The sequence below is a fragment of the Sinocyclocheilus rhinocerous genome, unplaced genomic scaffold (genome assembly GCF_001515625.1).
Source record: "Sinocyclocheilus rhinocerous isolate Xijiao unplaced genomic scaffold, SAMN03320098_v1.1 scaffold711, whole genome shotgun sequence".
NCBI lineage: Eukaryota > Metazoa > Chordata > Actinopteri > Cypriniformes > Cyprinidae > Sinocyclocheilus > Sinocyclocheilus rhinocerous.
This window is the reverse complement of record NW_015641018.1, coordinates 3,163,590-3,185,506: the sequence shown is the minus strand read 5'-3', so window position 1 is coordinate 3,185,506 and position 21,917 is coordinate 3,163,590. Positions and strand designations below refer to the sequence as shown.

The following is a 21,917-nucleotide window of genomic DNA, read 5'->3' as shown; positions in this document are numbered from 1 at the left end:
ATACTAGAACAATAAATATTAGCGGGACTCTCACATTTGACCTGTTTGAAGAGAGAAAAAGTACTTTGAGTAGATCCTCTTGAAGACCAATAAATACAAATCTGAAAACAGACCAATAACTTAAAAAAAAACACATTTACTTCTAAAACAATTCCATACAAATGAGACCGTTTCTAAAACAACAAACAATTTTCCCTGAGTTTTACATTGTTTTACATTGTATAACATGATAAACTGCAGGTATTTGCACATATGCAAGTGGCCATGCATAGGACTCCAACTACTCTACATTCTTAGCTGGAAATACAGTATTTTAAACTCGATCTTCCCCACCACGCAAGAGTTTCTGGAAAACAGAGTCTTCTCTTTGGCACAGAGCAGCAGGGCTGTCAAACTCCACCACCTTCCCAGCATGCATCACCAGCACTCTGTCAGAGTCCATAATTGTATTCAGTCTGTGGGATAAGAAAGACTGGTTGGGTTTGTATGGCAACAGAATTGTTCTTGAAAGGTGTTTTAACTTAACATGCTACGTTAATTCAAAAAGTAGTTACTACCAGGTTTTTTTTATTTCTATCAACCAAACAACAAGACACCCAAAAACTAAATAAACCCTGAAAACGAAATTAATAATATGAATTTATTAACCTTTCAAAGCAGTGATGAACTCGCCATTTTCTTTGGCAGCTTCTCTTAAAACTAATCATGCACTTACTAGTAATGTTAATGTTACCTAAAATGCTTGACTGTTCAGCACAAAGGTTAACAGAGATAATTATAGTATTTTAAGGGGATTAACAATCATAAAATAGTTGCAAATATACTTTTACAATGTGAAAACTATCCGCTTTGTTTTATTTAAGAAATCCCTCACAGAACTGTGCACTTTGCAGTGTTACTGTGTTTAGAATTGTTTTTTTAAAAGAAAACCAGTTTGCATCGCTATAAAGGGATTTTTCCCTCTTTATTTTCATTCCATACTCAAAGTTCAATTAAAAGAAAAATCAAATATAAATCATATGCAAGTATACAAGCAATTTGATACCTGTGGGCGATGGTAAGAACAGTTTTATCTTTGAATTTTTCTCTGATAGTTTTCTGCAGAAGCATGTCAGTCTTATGGTCGACGCTTGCTGTGGCCTCATCAATGCATAAAATCTATTGAAACATAAATAACATTAAAGTACAAAGTTAAGATTGTTTGTTTGACATGGTTTATGTTGTACTTTAATTCTACATTATATATACATTAGCCTCTGTAAGAAGAGCACGGGCAAGACACAGCAGCTGCCTCTGGCCCACAGACAGAGACTTTCCCCTCTCTCCAACCTCCGAATCCAGGCCACCTGTAATGGGAGACACAGACAAAGCAAAAAAAAAAAAAAGAATATTAAAGACAGCATTTTCTCATGCCCTAGATAAATCCTATCAAGTAAGACACAGCAATCAAAAGTGTTTGACTCTAACCGATCCTCTGCACTACATCTCCCAGGTGGCATTGCTCAAGGGCATCTAGCAACCGGAAGTCTGGATGACGGCCATGGGGATCAAGGTTCTCTCGCACTGTGCTGGAGAACAGGAAGGGATCCTGAGGGATGATGGCCAGCCTTGATCTATAGAGGGCAACCCAAACATAAAAAATTCTTATGATTTGCAGAGACCATATTAAAAACACAATGAACACTTTTTACCTCACAAGTCTTTGTCGTAAGAAATATTTGCAGTTCTTCTGCTTACTAGTGATATTTTTTGACATAATGTGAAATGTTTAAAGGGGTTTGGAGTGTTGCAAGCTGTTCGTGAATAGATAAGATCCCTAAAGTTGCAAAGACTAAAGTCTCAAACCCAAAGAGATATTCTTTATAAAAGTTAAGACTCGTCCACGCCCCCCTAAAATGCCTCGTTTAAACACGCCCCCACATGTCTATGTCACTGTGTGGGAAGATTTGCATAACACCGCCCAAATATTTACGCAAAGAAAGAAGGCGTAACTTTATTCTCGCTGTTGCCGCCACCGCCATGTTGTGAAGACGCTGTGTGTTTCGTTGTGAAAGCGAAACTACTTTGTTTGGTCTTCGCCAATCACAACGCATTGGATAGCTGGCCAATCAGAGCACACCTCGCTTTTCAGACCGCTTTTCAGGCGGGGCATAGAGGAGAAACAATAATGTACAGTATGTGGAAAATAATGTGTTTTTTTAACCTTAAACAGCATAAACACATTTCATTACACCAAATACACAAAATAATGTTCTTTTTTAGCAACGTCATATGACCCCTTTAAAGGTTTGTGGTTTGTATTTTTTTGTTTTGTTTTTAAGTCTCTTATGCTGACCAAGGCTGCATTTATTTGATCAAAAATACAGTAAAAAAAACGTAATATTCCGAAATACAGTTTATTTTATTTTTTTATTTTAATATATTTTACAATGTAATTTATTCCTGTGATGGCACAGCTCAATTTTCAGCATCATTACTCCAGTCTTCAGTGCCGCATGATCCTTCAGAAATCATTCTAAAATGGTGCTCAAGAAATATTTCTGTTTATTATCAATGTTGAAAACAGTTGTGCTGCTTAATATTTTTGTGGAAACTGTGATAATTTTTTCAGGATTCTATAAGAAATAGAAAGTTCAATAGAACAGCATTTATTTGAAAAAGATATCTTCTGTAACATTATAAATGTCTTTACCATCTCTTTTGAAAATTTTAATGCATCCTTGCTGAATAATAATAATAATAAAAAAAAACACATTGATCTTACGAAGAAAATCATCAAACATACAGTGACTTAACCCTTACCGCAGGTTACTAAGTCTAACCGAGCTGATGTCGACTCCATCCAGCAGGATTTGACCCTGGTTCAGCTCCACCATACGGAAAACGGCGAGGAACAATGAGGATTTCCCCGAGCCTGTACGCCCTACAATGCCCACCCTCTCACCAGGTAATACCTCCAGGCTGACCCCATCAAGAGCGTTAGGCAAGCCCGGCCGGTACACCAACACAGCGCCCACAAACTCAACCCGGCCCTTTTCAGGCCACGATTCTAGAACCTGCAGATGTAGAGTTTCATGATAAGGTTTTGTGTTACACTTTAATGACATTCTGAATAATATACAAGGTCTCACAACCTGGGGTTTGCTATAGAAATACAAGCAATACTTCAGATTTTGAAATAAATAAATAGGCCATTAGGCCATCCAAGATGTTTCTTCAAAATAACACATTTGGAGAAATTTTACATTGCATCATTTGCTCACCAAAGGATCCTCTGCAGGGAATGGGTGCCGTCAGAATGAGAGTACAAAAACATCACAATAATCTACAAGTAATCCACAAGCTGCGTGTTTGTCATAATCAAATCCATCATTAAGATGTTTTTAACTTCAACTGGAGAAAGCAATATTATGGATATGCTTTTTGCTTCACAAGACATTCATTGATGGACTGGAGTGGTGTGGATTACTTGTGGATTATTGTTATTTTTTTCTTAGCTGTTTGAACTCTCATTCTGACGGCACCCATTCACTGCAGAGGATCCATTGGTGAGCAAGTGATGCAATGCTACATTTCTCCAAATCTGTTCCAATGAAGAAACAAACTCATCTACATCTTGGACGGCCTGAGGGTAAGTACATTTTCAGCAAATTTTAAATTTTGTGTGAGCTATTCCTTTAAAATATTCTTCCAAAAAAGGTTGTGAAACTTTAATCACACTTGGCCCTGATTCAGTTTTTGGGGGTAAATATATCACTCCTCTAACCTCAGTGCTGGCTTCTTGAGGCTCCTGCGGGATGTTGGTGGAATACTCCTCTGTACGCTCTATGCTCACCAACTGCATCTCTGTCTGCGCAAAGCTGAAAATCAGGCCTGACAGCAGATTGGTGATGGACAGTGCATAGGACAGAGACAGACCCACCAGCCCTGACAGAACAGAGAAGAGATTTCAGCACAGTTTTAACACAAACTGTAAACCATTTTGAAGGCCTTACGGCTGAACTGGACGATGATCTTCTAAAACTGGACAATAGTGCTGCAGTATAGTTGGGTTTCGTAAATGTTCCATTATAGACCAATAAAGAACATGTGAATCTGTCTGCACAAGACCGTAATAGACATGGTTTTTCAAATGATTTCAGATGAGATGTTGCTTTGAAAATTAGTTAAGATACAGAAATAAGAGTTACCAATCCGGCACAGACCTATTATTTGAATTTATAATTTGCCCAATAGTTAACATTCTCAATGCTCTGTTGACTGTAGCTGTCTGACATGAAGCTAAAGATTCTGGTAAAGAGCACCTGCTAAATGCCTTACATTGAATTTACACTAATCTTATTAAGAGGCTAACCTGGGTCGATGGATTTGAGCTGATGCTGGATCACAGCGATCAAACTGATGCCGGTTACTACAGTGACACCGATCATCTGCAGCCGAATGTCCAGCCACTGCATGGCAGCATTACTGCTAAAGAGACAGCGCTGATTCTGTTCCAGACGCCTCTCATTCTCCTCCTCAAATCTGCTCTCAAACACACAAAAATACAGTTCTATTCAGCATTGCAAGCACTGTCAGGCAATTATCAAACTTCAGGTTTAGGGTTGAAAAAAGGTGGAAAATTTCCAGTAGATTTCGGAAACATTCCAGAAATTTTGGAAACTTTCCAGGATTTTTTTTTTGAATCTTCCAGGGATTGTTGGAAAGTTTCCGGAAATTTACCAGAAATGTTCCACCCCTTTGCAACCCTATTCAGGTTACATTCAACATTTATCTCAGTGTCATCAAGTAGGTGTTAATTAATATTGAGGGAACTCATTACACAATCACAACACTTGATTTTGTTTGTGTTTTATCATTGAGTTACTTAAAAAAACAAGACACGAAAAATATTTGTATTGTAAAGGAGTGAACCTCACTGTCAGTAAAATGTTCAGGTCATATTTCACCTCAAAGTCAAATGAGAAAAGACAGCATATTACAGAGGAAATTTGCATAAAGAAAAAAAAAAAAGCTTATTACAGCAATTTTCCTCTAAAAGCAAAAAAAATACAAAATAAATAAATCACATTGCTGTAATATATTTTTTTGTAATACAGAAAAGTCCTGTATGATAATAATATTATTTTACAAAAATAGTTAAATTAGTAGCATTTGCTGTACTGGTTTTAATTAATGCTGATCAAAAGAATCATTACTAAATCAATAATTAATAATAGTCACAATGCAACAAAAATAGCTTAATTTTCTTTATGCAAAATACTTTTTACTTCACTTTTTTTATTTTACTGTGAAATATGACCCAGACATTTCTTTAAACCAAACATCAATGCAAATGTAATGATTTGAGTACAATAGTACAGCTAGTTTTCAGACCTGGCAGTGTGTCCACTGGCCCGCACTGTAGACAGGCCGCTGAGCGTTTCGGAGAAGTGTGAATAAACTGGAGAGAGTGTGAGGCTACACAGACGTTTCAGCTCACGAGACGAGTGGCGATAAAAACACTGAGTTTGATAGTAGAGCACCCCCAGAGGAAGTAAAGGAACCAGCACCCAAGGCAGCCCATAGCTCATGACAAGCAGCATCCCGAGCAGCCCAAACACATTGGCCAGGAGAATGTTTAAGACAAAGGGGAGAGAGTCGTCCACACTGTAAATATCTGAGGAGAAACGATTCAGGATGCGACCCAAGGGTGTAGTGTCAAAAAACGTCATAGTGGCCTAGAATGGAAGAGGCATATGAATAATGTACTTTATATACACGATATCAAAAGAAGTGACATCTACAGCAATTTTTTTTTCAGTTTAGCAATGACTTTTAACCATCTTCGCCTAAGGTGATGAAAACAGTGCTGTGGATCATTACCTTTAGCACACTGGATAGCAGTCTCTTATGAACAACAGTCGCAGCACAGATTGCTCCATAAGCAAAGAGAAAGGCTCGAGCAGCTGTAAAGATGGTGTTAGTTGCAGCCAGAGATCCATACACGGTCATGTAAAACTTCAGCTCAGAGCTCACATTCCCCGAAGTCTCGGAACCTCTGTCAGGTGCGTGAAACCTAATAAGAGTGATGGAGTATATGGAGATAATCTAATCAAAACAAGTTAAATTAGCTGCAACTGTGGCACAAGACAGAAACACGATTTCTACATAATATCTACCTAAAAGAGAATGTTATAAGGCATTAATAAGATTTCTGGCATAGATATAAATGAGATATCCAGACTCTAATGTTATTTTCATGTCAAATAAAAGCAGTATTTTGGAAGGAAAAAAAAAACCATGAAATCTAATGCTATGGAAAATATATAAGTATATAATGTTCTGCCTATTTAAAGGTGAAATAATGAGTTTAACTTTATTTTTCTGTTACTTTATAGTTCATACTTTATATTATAAGATTGTTTGAAAGAACACTTTAATTCAGCATGGATGCATTAAAGTGATGAAAAGTGACGGTAAAGACATTACAATAACGTCTACTTCAAATAAATGCTGTTCTTTTGAACTTTCTATTCATTGAAGAATCCAGAAAAAAAATTGATCATGGCTTCCATAAAAATATTAAACTGTATTTAACACTGATAATAATCAGAAAAGTTTCTTGTGCAGCTAATCAGCATATTGGAATGAATTCTGAAAGATCATGTGACACCGAGGACTGGAGTAATGATGTTGAAAATTCAGCTTTGATCACAGGAATAAATTACAATTTTAAATTAATTAACAGTTCTTTTAAATTGTAATAATATTTGACAATATTATTATTTTTATTGTATTATTGATCAACTAAATGCAGCCTTAAGGCTTGTTCACACCGGGACGAATATCGCGCGGGATTATCGTCGACGTTTAACGCCTCGTGACTAAACAAAGGGCGCCAATGTGAGTGTGCACACCGATGCACAAAACGCGAGGCGTAAAAGCGTAATTTTTTTAAAAACGCCTCGTTTTTGAGAGAATGAAAATGAGAGTTTTTTTTTTTCAGTTAGAACACCATAATGATGAATTTGTTTATTACAAATACGCAGCTTTTTGCTTCACAAGATGCAGATGAAGTTAAGATGAAGTTAATTGATGAACTGGAGTGGTATGGATGTTTTTAGCAACTGTTTTGACTCTCATTCTGATGGCACCCATTCACTGCAGAGGATCCATTGGTGAGCAAGTGTTGTAATGCTTAAAAACGTCGGCGATAAGCGCGCGCGATAATCGTCCCGGTGTGTACGAGGCTTTATGTTCTTTAAAAAAATCTTACAGACCCCAAACTCTTGAAAGGTAGTGTAATAGAAGAATTAATCATTAAATGAATTCATTAAATGAATAAAATCATTTAATGAAACATCTAACTCACATAAGTCTCTCAGGAGAGAGGAAGGTCAGCGTTAAGAGTGGATCAGCTGACAGTGACACCAGCTCAGTCGTATTGTCTTTCAAATGGGAAATCCAATGAGAAAGCCACCAGTCGGACACATTTTTGGAGGCTGTGTAGGACAAATCCAAGTAGTTATTGTAGTGCCGTAGTGATAATTTTATAATACATACAGCTGATATTGATACAGCTGTTAATACCTTGCATTAGAAAAAGGGAGAGCAGAACAGCCACAGCTATGCATCCACCCACTGCCCTCCAATAGGAGCAGTACACAGCCCAGGACAGCTTGCCCATTTGCTTCTGCTCCTCCCCAAACATCTTCAGCTCTGCCACTAGCTCCGGCTCATTGGCTTCCTCTTCCTCTCGGCCTATAGCATCTGAGAAAGAAGGTTTATTTGCATAAGTTCATGGACATGGTTCACTCGTTCATTTTGAAAAGCATCAGTACCTTTCTCCTTAGCATTGCTGTTGTTCTTGCAGTCTTTAGGGGCTTTTACCAAAGAAAGAACTTCATTTGGCGTCCCTTAACCAAAAAAAAAAAAGACAAAGCAGAGGGTTTATTAGAAATAGCAATCAATGCATTAGTAAACTCACAAAGTTTCTATTTAAAGAGCCAAGAGGGCATGCTTTGTGAAAGCTAGTACCTGTTTTTACAATCATCCCATTGTCCATCAGCACCACCACATCTGCCTTATCCACAAACTCTATCCGATGAGTACAAAGAATTCTGGTCTTGTTCTTGAGGATCCCCAAGATGCATTTCTCCATCAGGTGGTGGGCAACATCAGCATCCACAGCTGCTAAAGGATCATCTAGCAAGTAGATTTCTTTATCCTGAAATATGAGAGAATGTACCATACATACACACATCATATTTCTGCCCCAACCTGTATGAACTTTCTGTCTGAGCATCATCTATCTGAGAGTTTAAAAAAAACCTTGTACCATATAAACAGCCCGGGCCAAAGCGAGGCGACTTTTCTGTCCTCCGCTCAGAGTGACACCGTTCTCTCCAACCTCCGTCTGATCGCCACCAGGCAAGATCTGAACAAAATAGTATGACAGTGTGTCATTTATAGCTTTTACACAAGGAAATCATGGGAAAAACTGCATGCAAGGATAGCTAGACATACACCTACATTTAGGTCATCTGCAAGGGCACAGGCCTCAATCACAGCTTGATAGAACGTGCTGTCAAAGTCCCTGCCAAAAAGAATGTTGTCCTGTACTGTTGCATGCTGGATCCACGGCTCTTGAACAGCCAGTCCAAATCCCTGCTCTCTTCCCCCAACAAATACTTCCCCTCCACTCCTACGTGAGACAAAACCACGAAGAATGTGAAGTATGTACACCTTTAAAGGCAAAGTGCATAATTTCTGTTGCACTTGCGGCAAAAAGGAAACTGTAAAATATAAAAATAATCAATATATATAAATATTTAAACATTTAGAAAATTCTGCCATTCAAATGTTGTTGTTTTTTTAAGAAACTGATACTTTTATTCAGCAAGGACACATTAAATTGATCAAACGTGACACTAAAGAAATGTATAAGATTTCAATTTCAAATAAATTGTTCTTTTGAACTTTCTATTCATCAAAGGATCCTGAAAAAAATGCATCACTGTTTCCACAAAAATATTAAGCAGTACAGCTGTTTTCAACATTAATAAGAAGAAAAATGTTACTCGATCAGCATATTAGAATGATTTTTAATAGATCATGACACTGAATACTGGAGTAATGATGCTGAAAATTCAGCTTTGCATCACAAAAGTAAATTACATTTTATTTAAAAAAAATATTAAAATACAAAACAGCTATTTTAGATTGTAATAGTATTTCACATTAGTGCTGTTTTGTTGTATTTCTGGTGAAAACAAATGCAGTCTTTTGAGCAAATTTTAGTTTAGTTTAGTTCTATTTTAGTAGGAAAAAAAAGAAGAAAAGGGATCCCGCACACTCCAGCTTACATATAAAAATATCTTTATTAACTACAGCGTTATAGTCACTCGACCTTCATCAGGTCACCAACCGAAACACTGTAGTTAATAAAGATATTTTATATGCAAGCTATAGTGTGCGGGATCCTTTTTCTTTTTTTTCTACTAGATTGCCTTTTTTGATCCTACGCATCCACGCATCAGTGTCAGGTGTGCATGACCCTTGCACTAGTTTTCTTGAATTTTTTTAAAATCTATTTTAGAATGTTAATGTATATACTTTCCCTTTAAAGAGTAACTTTATACATGCATTATAAATCAGTACCTGGTAAGCTCTCCTGTTATGGCGGCCAACAGGGAACTTTTCCCACAACCAACCTTTCCCACCACAGCCACCAGAGAGCCCTAGAGCCAGAAAGCAGAAACATTTACAAATGTATAGACTTTTTCATTATTCAAACTGATGACACATTTGAAAACAAATTTTAAATGAAACAAATATATTTATATGAATGAAAGTGAAACAACTGATCTTCTGATGGTCCACTTAAGCACAAATGAACGGCTAATTGCTCCTGCTGAAGCACATACCCTTTTAATGCTGAGATTGAGTGCATGCAGATAAAAGCTGCGTTTTAGTGACCCATCCTCTGTCTTGTCATCAGGTACACTGATAGAATCATCTTCCTCTGACTGCTTCCAGGAAAAACTGGCCTGGTCCATCTCAACAGCAGACAGAGGGTCCTCAGGACACACTGCAGAAAAATCATGACCGATATAAAAATGCACTAATTAAATGCATTAATCAATGTTTTATGTACATTATTCATTTAATGAATCTGCCATGCATAAAGATGCAGCAGTCTTATAAGAGTTTAATTTACCATTAGATGAATTTCATAACTGTGTTTAAATGACAAGTAATAAGAAAACAAACAAAAACACTCAAATCTTGTAAAAGAAAAATGACATTAAGTTATTTCAGTCATTCTATTTTTATTTTAATTAAGTTATTTATATCATTCATTTCAAAACACTTTTACATGCTTCCATTTTTATGGTTACATGACGTGTTTTATATGATTTAATTATCAATTTTCATCAATAAAGTATTCCAAAGAGCCAATGATAAATAACAGTACAGCCAATGAGAGAAATGTAAAACAGCACCAGACTTTTGGGTTGCGCTTAAAGTAATAGTTCAACCAAAAATGAATACTTGCTGAAAATGTGCTCACCCTCGGGTCATCCAAAATGTAGATGAGTTTGTTTCTTCATGGGAACAGATTTGGGGAAATTTAGCATTACATCATTGGCTGACAAATGGATCCTCTGCAGTGAATGGGTGCCGTCAGAATGAGAGTTTTTTTTTTCAGTTAGAACACCATAATGATGGATTTGTTTATTACAAACACGCAGCTTTTTGCTTCACAAGATGCAGATGAAGTTAAGATGAAGTTAATTGATGAACTGGAGTGGTGTGGATGTTTTTAGCAACTGTTTTGACTCTCATTCTGACGGCACCCATTCACTGCAGAGGATCCATTGGTGAGCAAGTGTTATAATGCTTAATTCCTCCAAATCTGTTCCCATAAAAAGACATCAACATCTTAGTAAATTTTCAGCAAATGCTCATTTTTGGGTAAACTATTCCTTTAAGTATGGACTAGTTTTACCCTTACAGAAACAAATCAGGTACCTTGACTGTAATAGACGGTGAGGTCCTGATCCTGTAGTGTGAGGAAGCGCTGAATACGGTCCAAAGACACTTTGGCTTCTAGGGTTCCATTCAGCACCCATGGGAAGGCATTTAGAGGCAGAATGAGCATCCCCACCAGAGCCAGAGTACTGAACACCTGCCAAACAAAACATAAAATGCAGTGCAGGTGTGGAACAATATTTAGATATTCAAAAATATTTGAAATATTTACACACAGAGTGAACTCTGTTCCCTTTTTTCTCTCCAGGTGCCCTTGATTTAACCTGGAATATTCATTTAAAGTGACCTACACACCTTTGCAGCGGTGAGATTGTTTCCCAGCAGGACGTATGTGATGAAGGTGAGAATAGAGATGACCACGGGCAGAGCAGCCCAGGTGTACACACACACAGCATCCAGGTACTTCAGAAGTTTCAAGTGATGTAGCTCTTTTTTTCGGGTCTCCGCAATCTTTTGAGTGAAGTGCTCCTCCCAATTATAGTACTTCAGGACCCGAATCCCAAAGAGGATCTCCGTCATTAGCTTAAGACAAAAAGATATTAGATATTTAATTACCCAGAAGCTACACTACTGTTCAAAAGTTTGGGTCCGGTGTGATTTTTTTACTGTTTGTGAAAGAAAAATATTATTTGATTAAAATTACAGTTAAAACATTTAATATTACATACTTTCATAACAATAATAATATTAATTAATCTTTTTTTATATTTAATAATATTTATGTAGAAACCATTATATATATATAAATATTTTTATATATAAGATTTGATGAATAAAGTTCAAAAGAACACCATTCATTTTTAAATATGAGCTACATAATATGTGTGTAGAAACCATATATATAATTCTTTTTTAGATTTTTTTGATGAATAAAGTTCAAACGAACACCATTTATTTGAAATATGAATCTTTTGTAACATTATAAAAATATTTACTGTCACTTTTGATCAATTTCCTTGCTGAATAAAAGTATTATTTTCTCTCTCTCTCTTACTTAAGAAAAAATCTTACTGACCCTAAACGTTTTAAACAGCAGTGCATTTACTTAAAGCCAAATTAAAAGATTAAAAACAAATGAAAACCCTACAGATCATGGACTAAACATATGCAAAGCAGTCACACCTTCACTCGTCCGTCCTTGTGTAGCAGCATATGTTTATTGTTTTCCAGAATTCGGGATGCCAGGACTTTATTTAAAGGCACGAGCAGCACGGCCACGGCCACGCCGCCCAAAAAGGCCACGCCCACCTGTAGGTAAAGCAGGTAAAGTGCGAGGACAAACTGGAAGGGAAGACTCCAAACCTCATGGAAGCTGTTAAAGAAATTCACCACCCGGTCCGTGTCGGTGCTCATGAAGTTGACCACCTCGCCCATGTTGAAGCGAGCCAGAGCGGACGCACTGACTTTTAGCGCTTTGCTGTAGATGGTGGAAATCACAGCAACCCGAGCCTCCAGCGCAACCTTTGATACTTCATAAACAAAGACGTTCCTCAGCACGGCAGCAAGAAAGGTACTAGCAAACAGCCCCACAGCACACCACACACCCTTGCTCAGTGGCGCCCCCTCTGTCTCCATGAAACCCACTAATCCACCGAGAAGCAGGGGTCCTGCAAAGGCCAGCATGCTTGCTACTAACTTCAACACGCCTAGAAGGTAGTAGCGCAGACCAAAGGCCTTATGCAACACCTGCAGGAGCTTGACATCACGTTGTGTTCCACCTTCACACATCCTCTCTGGCTCGGCCTCGCTCCAATTGTTGTCCTGCAGGTTTCCTCTCGGAAGCCGATCCTGTCTCTCAGGTCTCTCCAGACCTCTCGGATGGAGGCACTTCTGCCAGCACTGGTAGAACCGGAGAGTGACTGCTTTGGTACGTAGCCGATGTGGCAGCTGGAAGACGTCACATGGTTTCTCCAGCTCTCCACGTTTACCTCGTCTGAGCAAAGGGTTCAGCCACAGGTAGAGGAGTCTGGACAGCCAGCTGCATCCATCCTCGGCTACAGTCACCCCTCCATCGGGCTCAAAGGTGACAATTAATGGAGCTGTGTCTTCTGCATTACAGGACAGAAGGTCTCTTTGAGTTCTGTAACAGGGAAAGATATAACCTAAAATGTAAACCAGCACCAGAGCAGCCCTGGTTACCGTCAGAGCTAGACGGACAACCTGCAGTGGCTGTAAGACTCCAAGGTGATTGATTTCTTGAACGTAAGCGGTGAGGATAAAAGCTAGATTAGGGATGGGAAGAATAAGCAGCACAGGAAACAAAGCGGGACCTCGAGTTCTTCTGTACATGGACCTTTGTAACGCCAAAACGGCCCCAAAATGAACCAACCAGGCCAGTACGCCACATCCATCGGCTAAGACGTTCAGATAGATGCCTGGGGCCTGGAGCTCAAAAACCAGGACCAAGTCTCCAATAAACATGAGAGCCATCAGCAAGGTCGACGCGGCCCTGAAGCCCCAGCCAATGGGAAGGGAGGATGCAATATGGGTAAGTCTGTGGGTAACAAAACAAGGATTATTAAAAAAGATCATTTGAAAATGTGTTTTGGCATCATGAACATAATGAAAGTCAACATGATATGCAATTTAATTTAATTTAAATTAATTTAAAATTCAATAATCTGATGTATTTCTAATCGTGCTGTCAAACGATTCATCGTGATTAATCGCATCCAAAATAAATGTTTTTGTTTGCATAATATATGTGTGTGTGTTGTGTATATTTATTATGTATATTTAAATACACACACATACAGCATATATTTTGAAAATATTTACATGTATATATTTATATTCATATAATTTATATAATATATAAATATATTTAATATATAAACGTAACATATTTTTCTTAAATATATACATGCATGTGTGTGTGTATATATATATACATAATAAATATACACAGTACACACACATATATTATGTAAACAAAAACTTTTATTTTGGATGCTTTTAATCGCGATTAATCGTTTGACAGCACTAATTTCTAACCATTGACTGGATCATGAATTCAAAACGGTCAATTGTTTATTGTCAATAATGTAGTGATGCATGAATCACAGCTCACTTTCAAAACAATCAGCTTTCTGTTGGTCATCATCACAGTGAATCAGTGTAACCAATTTGAACCCGTAAAAAATTTGTGTGGGGAAATCTTTCGCCGTCTTATGAAATTTCCAATTGTGTGGATTTCCACTGAAATGACTACTATATCACCCATGAAAAATCACTGAACAATAGTCAATGTGACCATACCTACCTATAGTTTTTAACACATGCCATTCAAAAGTTTGAGGTAGATGTAGATTTAAAAAAAGAAAAAAAAAAGAAATGCTCACCAAGGTTACATTTATTTGATCAAAAATACAGTAAAACAGTAAAATTATGAATTATTATTACAATTTTGATACAACTGTTGTCTATTGTAAAATATTTTAAAATACAATTTATTTGGGAGATGCAACACTGAATTTTTTAGCATCATTAATTAACAACATAACCAACGTGACCACCTGCTTGCACAGGGAGCGTGCTGGGGACTATTTTCAGGCGCTGCATAATATCACTGCGCCTGCTGCACCCATGGTACGGCAGCAAAGTTCCTTGATTATTACGCCGGAATAAGAGTATAGTTCCTAGCCATATCGGCCTAGAAAATCGCAGTTTTTCATTTTCCGTCAGTCTTAGTACACGATGTAACTACAGAAGAGTCAAGTTTTAAATAGGAAAAATATAGAAACTCTTTGGTCATTTTTGAGCGAGATGCTAACGGTCTAATCAGATTCAATGATCTATGCTAAGCTAAGCTTAAACGTGCTACCGCCAGACCCGGAGATCGGCTGAATGGATTCGAAAACGGTCAAACTCAACTGTCTCCATCATCTCTAGGGGAGTTGGAAAATGAGCCTATTTTCAAAAATAGTGGAGTGTTTCTTTAAGACTCACCTGGGCACACTAATGTAACAGGCACTAGTGATTGCGATAACAGCATGTGACAGTGATCCCAGCAGAAGCTGGTTGACACAAGGACTGATGGTGCCATTCTGCCACACAGGAAAAGGACTGTCCACATTAGTGTGACAGAGTTCTGATATGAACTCAGCTGCTCCAAACACATCTGTGTTTCCCCCCATGGTCTTCTGAAGACCCCTGAGGGATGAAATACGGTCCTGGGAGGAAGGAAAAAAAGGTTTGGATGTCAAACTAATAATGGGTGTGTGCCTAGTGAGCAGCCTAACTATACAGCACTTTTGGGCAACATAGGTGTTGCCCAGGCATGCAGTTCCCCAGGTTTTAAGACACAGCCAAAGTCACGTCAGTCAGAATATCTTTTAATTATTCTGTGCAAACGTCAGTTCGTTTAACTCTCTTAGTCGCTAGATAATTTTGCAACCTTATACTTTGTAGGAAGTTTTTGCTAACGTTTATAGTGTAAAATATCGCGATTTCTGCTTCTTACCTGTGATTTAGACGTTCAATGTTGTTATTCTCCAGGCATCTTTCACGTCAGCGCGGAGCGTGAAGCCAAACACTGCGAGGGCGCTTCAAAACACTGTATAGTAGTGTAACTCCCCTTCAAAATAAAGGTCAGCATCTTACCGCACACCCCAAAAAAAATCTTTATTATCTTCATATAATTTACTTATCCTCATACAAACCCAAAAGAAAGTAGATGTTAGACATTATGTACAAGCTGTTTTTTTCCCCATACATATAACGAATGTAAATGGAAGCTAGAGCTGTAAAGTGCGTAAAGATTGTCGAGCACAAACAAGGAAATGCCAAAAAAAGTGTAGTGTTAGTAAAACACTTCAAGCTAAAATAATGCCAAAAAATGAATGAAAGAAAGAATATATAAGATACATATATCTATCTTGATTTTTAGTTGTTTTAGCTTATTTTGTCTTATTTTAAGTCATCCTCAGTAGGCCCCCTTGGACGTTTGCTGAGGCCTAAAGTAGGGTTGCCACCTTGAGTGAGAAATAAGGGACAACCATTTACGAGAAAAATAATTTCTAGAATAAAGAAACTTCATCAATGTAACTGAAATTGTTTAATTGAAATATATTCATATCCATGACAGTGGTTTTTTTTTACTCATCAGTATACACTGAAAAAAAATGAAAATTGTTAGTCAGAAATTGCTAGTACATTTACAAATAATTACAAAAAACAAATGCTCTTAATTAACATTAAATTTAAGTATAACGTTTTTTTTCTGATAAAGAAATACTCCAATATTCTTTGTTTTATATACAACTTCCATGTACTTCCTTTTGCTTTATCCCAAAGTAAGTTATAGCAACAAATAATTAATTACAGATTTGTATTGTATATTGTGTATATGTATTTGTAAGTCGCTTTGGATAAAAGTGCCAACTAAATGTAAATGTATTGTGCAAAATGGTTAATAATTAAGACAGTCTGTGCTTGTCAAATGTACCAGTCTATTGCTGACAAATTTAGCAGGGTTTTAAAACGTTACATCAAAAATTTTAGTGGGGTACTATGTCAAATAAGTTGATGTACAACAGAACTTGTATACAGTAAAATTATTTCTTAAGTCTAAAATGGCCCGTGGGCTCTGTTCCTGATGCAAGTATGTACTATGTAGTCATGACAGAAAGTCATGCATGGGTTTGAACATGAGTAAGTGAAAGCACTGATTACATTGAAAAACACTCAAGTGTTTTGTGTTATGCTTTATTGGGTGAGTGGGAGCGGTGGTCTGACTGTAGAAAAAGATAGCAAGTTCTCTGGTCTAAGCTCTTCAATACAAGTTATACAAACACAGGGTTACCTATCGATTTTCAAAGCCAGGGCTCTTTAAATGTGGGGTTTATCAAGGATCGATAAAGAACTTTTTATTCTGTCAAATCAGATGTAGGTACATGAACCAAAAAATTTAATTATCCACTCAAGTGAAAACCCTGAATTTGGTCAGTGCACATAAATTGGCATTTCTTCACACTTTATAAGTTAGACAAAAAATAATAAAAGAAAAAAATATAATAAAGCAGGTCTACAAATCCAGTTCCCTGGAAAAAGACAAATTTCTTTAAATATGGGGTGCTGCAGACTAAGGCAACTTTTAGTCAATAAAAAGGGTAATCTATTAGTCTTAGATATTATAGGAATGAAACTATACAACATTGTTTTTTCCTTCTCATTTACACTGTACAGTCCACATCTTTCATGTTTGGCAAAATTAGCCAATACACGTTTGTGTAACAATTATCCTACATTTTACACCCAAATACAACAGCGTGAACACTATACAAACATACATAAGCACAGGTTTTTTTCTTCTTAAGGCCTCTTTTAGAGAGCTTGGACAAAAACTTGGATGAACTTAAATGGAATGACTGAATTTAGCTAACCATTAAATCCATCAGCATGGACTTACAAGTACCTTCAATGAAATAAAACATTTCAATTGGTATAATGTAACAACAATCACATTTTTATCATATTGCGTCCTGTTTTGTGAGACATTTCATCCTGCTTTACACGAGAACATAAACACGAGTTCTTCTTTATCTACATTTTTTTTGAACGGACACATTTGCAATCTTTTAATAAAGACACAACCTGCATACATTCAATGCCATTTCAGCTTTTTTTTTTTATAAATAAATTATTCCTTGTTATGATGATCAACCTTTCAACGTGTAGCAAGTCCCAAGATATTTACCCTCCTGTTTATCTCCTCTATATAAGACATGATTGTCTAACATGGACAAGTATGTAAAAGCCAAAATATGTCTTTTCCAAACCTCCACTAATATTAAAAACAACCAACCAAAGTTATACAAAGTTTCAAGCTTCTGTTTAAAATTCCAAAGCAGACTAAAAAAAAAATTCATTTATCAACTGAATATAATTAGTTTGTCCAAAGCGTCGCTTTTGTATTCAAATTTGCCATAGTATGTACAAATGTATGTTTGCATGTATGAAAACAAACATTTACACAATAAAAGCCAGAAACACTGTCCATTAGCTGCTACACTTCATGTGAGGGGCTTGGTTTAGCTAAAACACACCAAAAACATGTGAACAAATTTAAGTGCAGGGGGGAAAGTAGCGAGTGTCTGTTGGTGCCGAGACAGACGTCTTCTCTGCTCCGTATTACAGAGGAATCAGCAAAAACACAACTGGCATCCATGTTCTTCATGAATCCCAGTTGAGGGCCACACTTTACGGCCAGCCAGCGTTTCTCTGTTGATGAGGGCGAGTAAAAAAAAAAGTGGTCAGCGGGAGTGTAGTTTACCCTGAAACGGCTGGTCAAAACAGGTGATCTTCCAGGGCCACGTCATACATGTGTTTCCTCCCATCTCACAAGCCCTGGGAACAGCATTTTTCTTTCTTATCCCCCTCATCAAAGTTCTTGAAGCCCTGTGAAAGACGACGTTCACAGGCTCTTTGTGTTGATGTGTGTTTTGTAATGCTTTGTGAGGTGGTCACTCCGCATGAAACGTTTCTGACACTTATTGCACTCAAAGCGTTTGTCTCCTGAAAACGGACAAAAAAAGGAGGAGAATTTAAACACTGATGCATCACACTTGTGTTTAGTGCATGTGTGTATTTGAAGCTTGCATACCCGTGTGTGTCCTGGCGTGTCGTTGCAGCTCGTCACTGCGTGTGAATCGTTTTCCGCAGAAGACCCAGCTGCACACAAAGGGTCTCTCTCCCGTGTGCAGTCGGACATGCGCCCGCAGCAGCGAAGTCTTTCGAAAGGTCTTTTCACAGCCTGCTATGTGGCAGATGTGTTTTCTTTTCCCCACCTCTCCTGGCCTGCAGCATGTAAAAAGTGATTTTTGACACGTTGAGTATTTCATTTAACGACAGCCATTCATTATAAAATGCTAATCAACACTGGGCAATTGAGAAACTTGTTCATTGTAAAATCTGATCTGAGATCTGCATCAGTTACATCCGAACGGTAGTTCATCTACACGGGACAGAACCCAAACCAGTTTGCTGCTTGACCATTTGAATTGATATTTATCAGAGAAAATATCATTATTATATAATATACTTATCAGAGAAAATAAATCCATATCTATAACAAACTTTTGAGTAGCCTACTTCTAGACTATTGGCCGCGCATTGCTAAAAAGTATGCATGCACATTCAATTCAATACACTTTATTGTTTTTACATCTTTATGTTCGGCATTTCTCTGTGTGAATAAGCAGTGCAGTTTCACTCAAGCAACAAAAATAATTTTAATTATTAATAATATTATTATTTTTACTATTTTAAGCACTATAATAAGCAAGATATATATATATATATATTTTACAGTATACAAGTTCTGTTGTGCATCACCTTATTTGACAAAATATGTAATGTTTTGTTGCAAATTAATTATATTTTCAATTGATTACATTTCAAAAGATCCACATGGCTTTAGTCCATTAATTAACGTCTTGTGAAGCAACAAGCGGCATGTTTGTAATAAACAAATCCAAAACTTTAAACTGTTGCTTCCGGCTGAAATACCATAATAAGTCCATAATACTTCCTGAATCAGTGAGAAATATGAACAGATCAAGCACCGTTTAACAAGTGAAAACAGTCCTAAACAAATATGTCAGTGGATTTTGATGTGAGAAAACAACTTTTCCACTGAGGGAAGCATTATTATGGACAAGGGTTTTTTTTTTGGCAAGAAGTGATGGTTTAAAGTTAAATTGCCTTAATGGTGAATTTGTTTATTACAAACATGCAGCTTTTCAAGACGTTAACTGATGGACTGGAGTGGTGTGGATTATGGTGATGTTTTTATCAGCTGTTTGGACTCTCATTCTGACGGCACCCATTCACTGCAGAGGATCCCATTGGTGAGCAAGTGATGGAATGCTACATTTCTCCAAATTGGTTTTGATCAAGAAACAAACTCATCTACATCTTGGATGGCCTGAGGGTAAACATTCATTTTTGGGTGAACTGCTCATTTACCGGTATCAAATTAATATCGTAATAAATATCAATATCAAATAACATGGGAAAAACAAATTGTGATATTTTAGCCATATCGCCCAGACCTACATTACCCCAATTACAAACAAACCCATTATATGTGAAGCTTTCCCACCTCTTTTCTGCGTCTTTGCAGTTCGGACAGGTGCAGGCCATGCGCCGCTTTTTCTCTCCTGGCTGACTCTGCAGTTCCAGTGCGAGTGTCTGTGTCTGTTCCACCTGCATGGTCTGCATCTGTGTCTGCACACCGCCCAGCTGCAGCGCACCTGGAACCGTCTGCACTGTGAGATGCTGCTGGCCTAAAAGACACCAGTCAAAATGCAGCCAAGATCATGTTAACATCACATCACAAGCTGGATGTCTGTCGAAATGAAGCACTCACTCACTCACCCCCAGCGTTGGTGATTGTCACAGGAACACCCTGCACCTGGACACCATTAATATTGATGGTCTGAACTGCCTGAGCAGCAGACGTCAGCTGTGCTGCGTTCAGTGTTATCAGCGCCCCTCCAGCCGGGGCGATCTTAGGGAGAGTCCTTTCTTTCCTTGTCCCCGTTTGAGCCTTTTTAGTGGCCATGGCAGGTGTGGGCGTGCTGGTGGGTGTTGCTGGCGTGGTAACAGTTGTCTCATGTAGCTGTACAGCCTGCCATTCACCTGAGGCTGTTTTAATCAGCACCTGGGAGAGCAGAGCATATGCATGACATCTTTAGATAATTGTTGATTTTTCTTAACTTTTTTAGCAATGGAATCTTAATTGCCCTAGTTTAAACTTGATTAAACCATAACGAGGAAAAAAAAACAAAAAGTGCTTTTCTGATGTACCTGTGTGGGTTCTGGGGGGGACACCTGCATACTGGGCGTGACTGTCTGTCTCTGTGGTACAGGTGGAAGTGTGGCAGAGGCGGCCTGTACAACTTTTAGAGCCTGCGGGGGGATCTGAACGATCTGCTGATCTGATTTCTGCTGAACCAACTGCACCACAGCAGGCTGACTCCCCCCTGGACTCTGCACGATCAGGAGATTATTTCCTGCCTGGGACAGGAAGAGATTATTAGGGACATACGCAATCAACAAAAACAGCTGCCTGCATACATCCGGGGTGAATTTTATAAAATTCATAATCCACCAAATTCTGAACTTTTTTTTTTTTCATTTATAGTTTTTTTTTTATATTCTCAATTGTGATCCTCATCATTACATTCTTATAATTATAATTAAGATAATTTTTGTTGACTACAAATAAAACCATTACAACACTGGTATTACTTCAAAATAATTCTGAAATGAAATATAAATATTGCATTAAAACCTAAAAAAAATTTTGCCTTAGACTGGAATTTTACATTTTTAAGCATTAAAAATAATAAATGGAAATAAATAAAAACTGAAAGTGAACTAAAACCAAAATGAAAATAAGTTACTTGAACATAAAATAAAAAACAAATAAAATGATCACAGCAAATTACAAAAAATATTTTTTATATTAAGTTCTCTTAATTTTTCTAAAAATATTTTTCATAAAAACAACAATAGCAAATAATAATAAATAATACTAAAATGAACAATAAATGTAATGCAGTATTTTTTAATTACTGTCAAATAGGGCTGTTGTTAAAAAAGCCGGTTCTGTAATCAGCAGGAAATCATCATCACGTGCTTTCAGATGGAGCAGAATTTACTACACAGAGCTGTAGTTCACTGACAAGTTAAGCAAAAAAAAACGCATTTTATTGCGCGATATGAAATCGAAGAAATCGTTCGCGATAATGACAGCTGTTTGCATAGCTTCTCAGTGAACTACGGCTCTGTGAAGTAAATGCTGCTCCATCTGAAAGCATGTGAAAATACCACATTTAATAACATATTTTTACTCCAAACTCACTTCATAATGT

At 37.4% G+C, this 21,917-nt stretch overlaps 2 protein-coding genes and 1 long non-coding RNA gene across 7 annotated transcripts in view; 1 reads left to right on the top strand and 2 right to left on the bottom strand.

Annotated features, from left to right (window-relative positions):
* Positions 1–134: 134 nt before the first annotated feature.
* Positions 135–15,692, bottom strand: LOC107753844 (multidrug resistance-associated protein 7-like). Its single transcript, XM_016570110.1, has 22 exons — positions 15,500–15,692; positions 14,986–15,209; positions 12,160–13,531; positions 11,332–11,559; positions 11,017–11,173; positions 9,909–10,072; positions 9,643–9,722; positions 8,515–8,686; positions 8,321–8,419; positions 8,020–8,209; positions 7,824–7,898; positions 7,573–7,752; positions 7,355–7,484; positions 5,866–6,058; positions 5,377–5,720; positions 4,355–4,524; positions 3,767–3,927; positions 2,803–3,056; positions 1,468–1,613; positions 1,249–1,346; positions 1,046–1,158; positions 135–455 (listed from the first exon to the last, which is right to left on the bottom strand). Exons 2-22 carry the CDS (start codon positions 15,171–15,173, stop codon positions 314–316), a joined length of 4,656 nt encoding a protein of 1,551 aa, XP_016425596.1. The 5' UTR covers positions 15,174–15,209; positions 15,500–15,692; the 3' UTR covers positions 135–313.
* Positions 15,693–16,738: 1,046 nt separating this feature from the next.
* The window catches only part of LOC107753859 (uncharacterized), an 18,929-nt gene continuing 13,750 nt past the window's right edge, over positions 16,739–21,917 (top strand). Inside the window, exon 1 of the long non-coding RNA XR_001641515.1 lies at positions 16,739–18,362. This is a non-coding gene — a long non-coding RNA (uncharacterized LOC107753859). The remainder of the gene's footprint in view (positions 18,363–21,917) is intronic.
* The window catches only part of LOC107753850 (transcription factor Sp2-like), a 9,869-nt gene continuing 5,609 nt past the window's right edge, over positions 17,658–21,917 (bottom strand). For all 5 annotated transcript variants that reach the window (XM_016570121.1, XM_016570123.1, XM_016570119.1 and 2 more), the window contains 5 exons: positions 20,848–21,057; positions 20,416–20,701; positions 20,141–20,324; positions 18,641–18,834; positions 17,658–18,552 (listed from right to left, as the gene is read on the bottom strand). In XM_016570121.1, the coding sequence (XP_016425607.1) occupies positions 18,452–18,552; positions 18,641–18,834; positions 20,141–20,324; positions 20,416–20,701; positions 20,848–21,057 (975 nt within the window). In that variant the 3' untranslated portion in view covers positions 17,658–18,451. The remainder of the gene's footprint in view (positions 18,553–18,640; positions 18,835–20,140; positions 20,325–20,415; positions 20,702–20,847; positions 21,058–21,917) is intronic.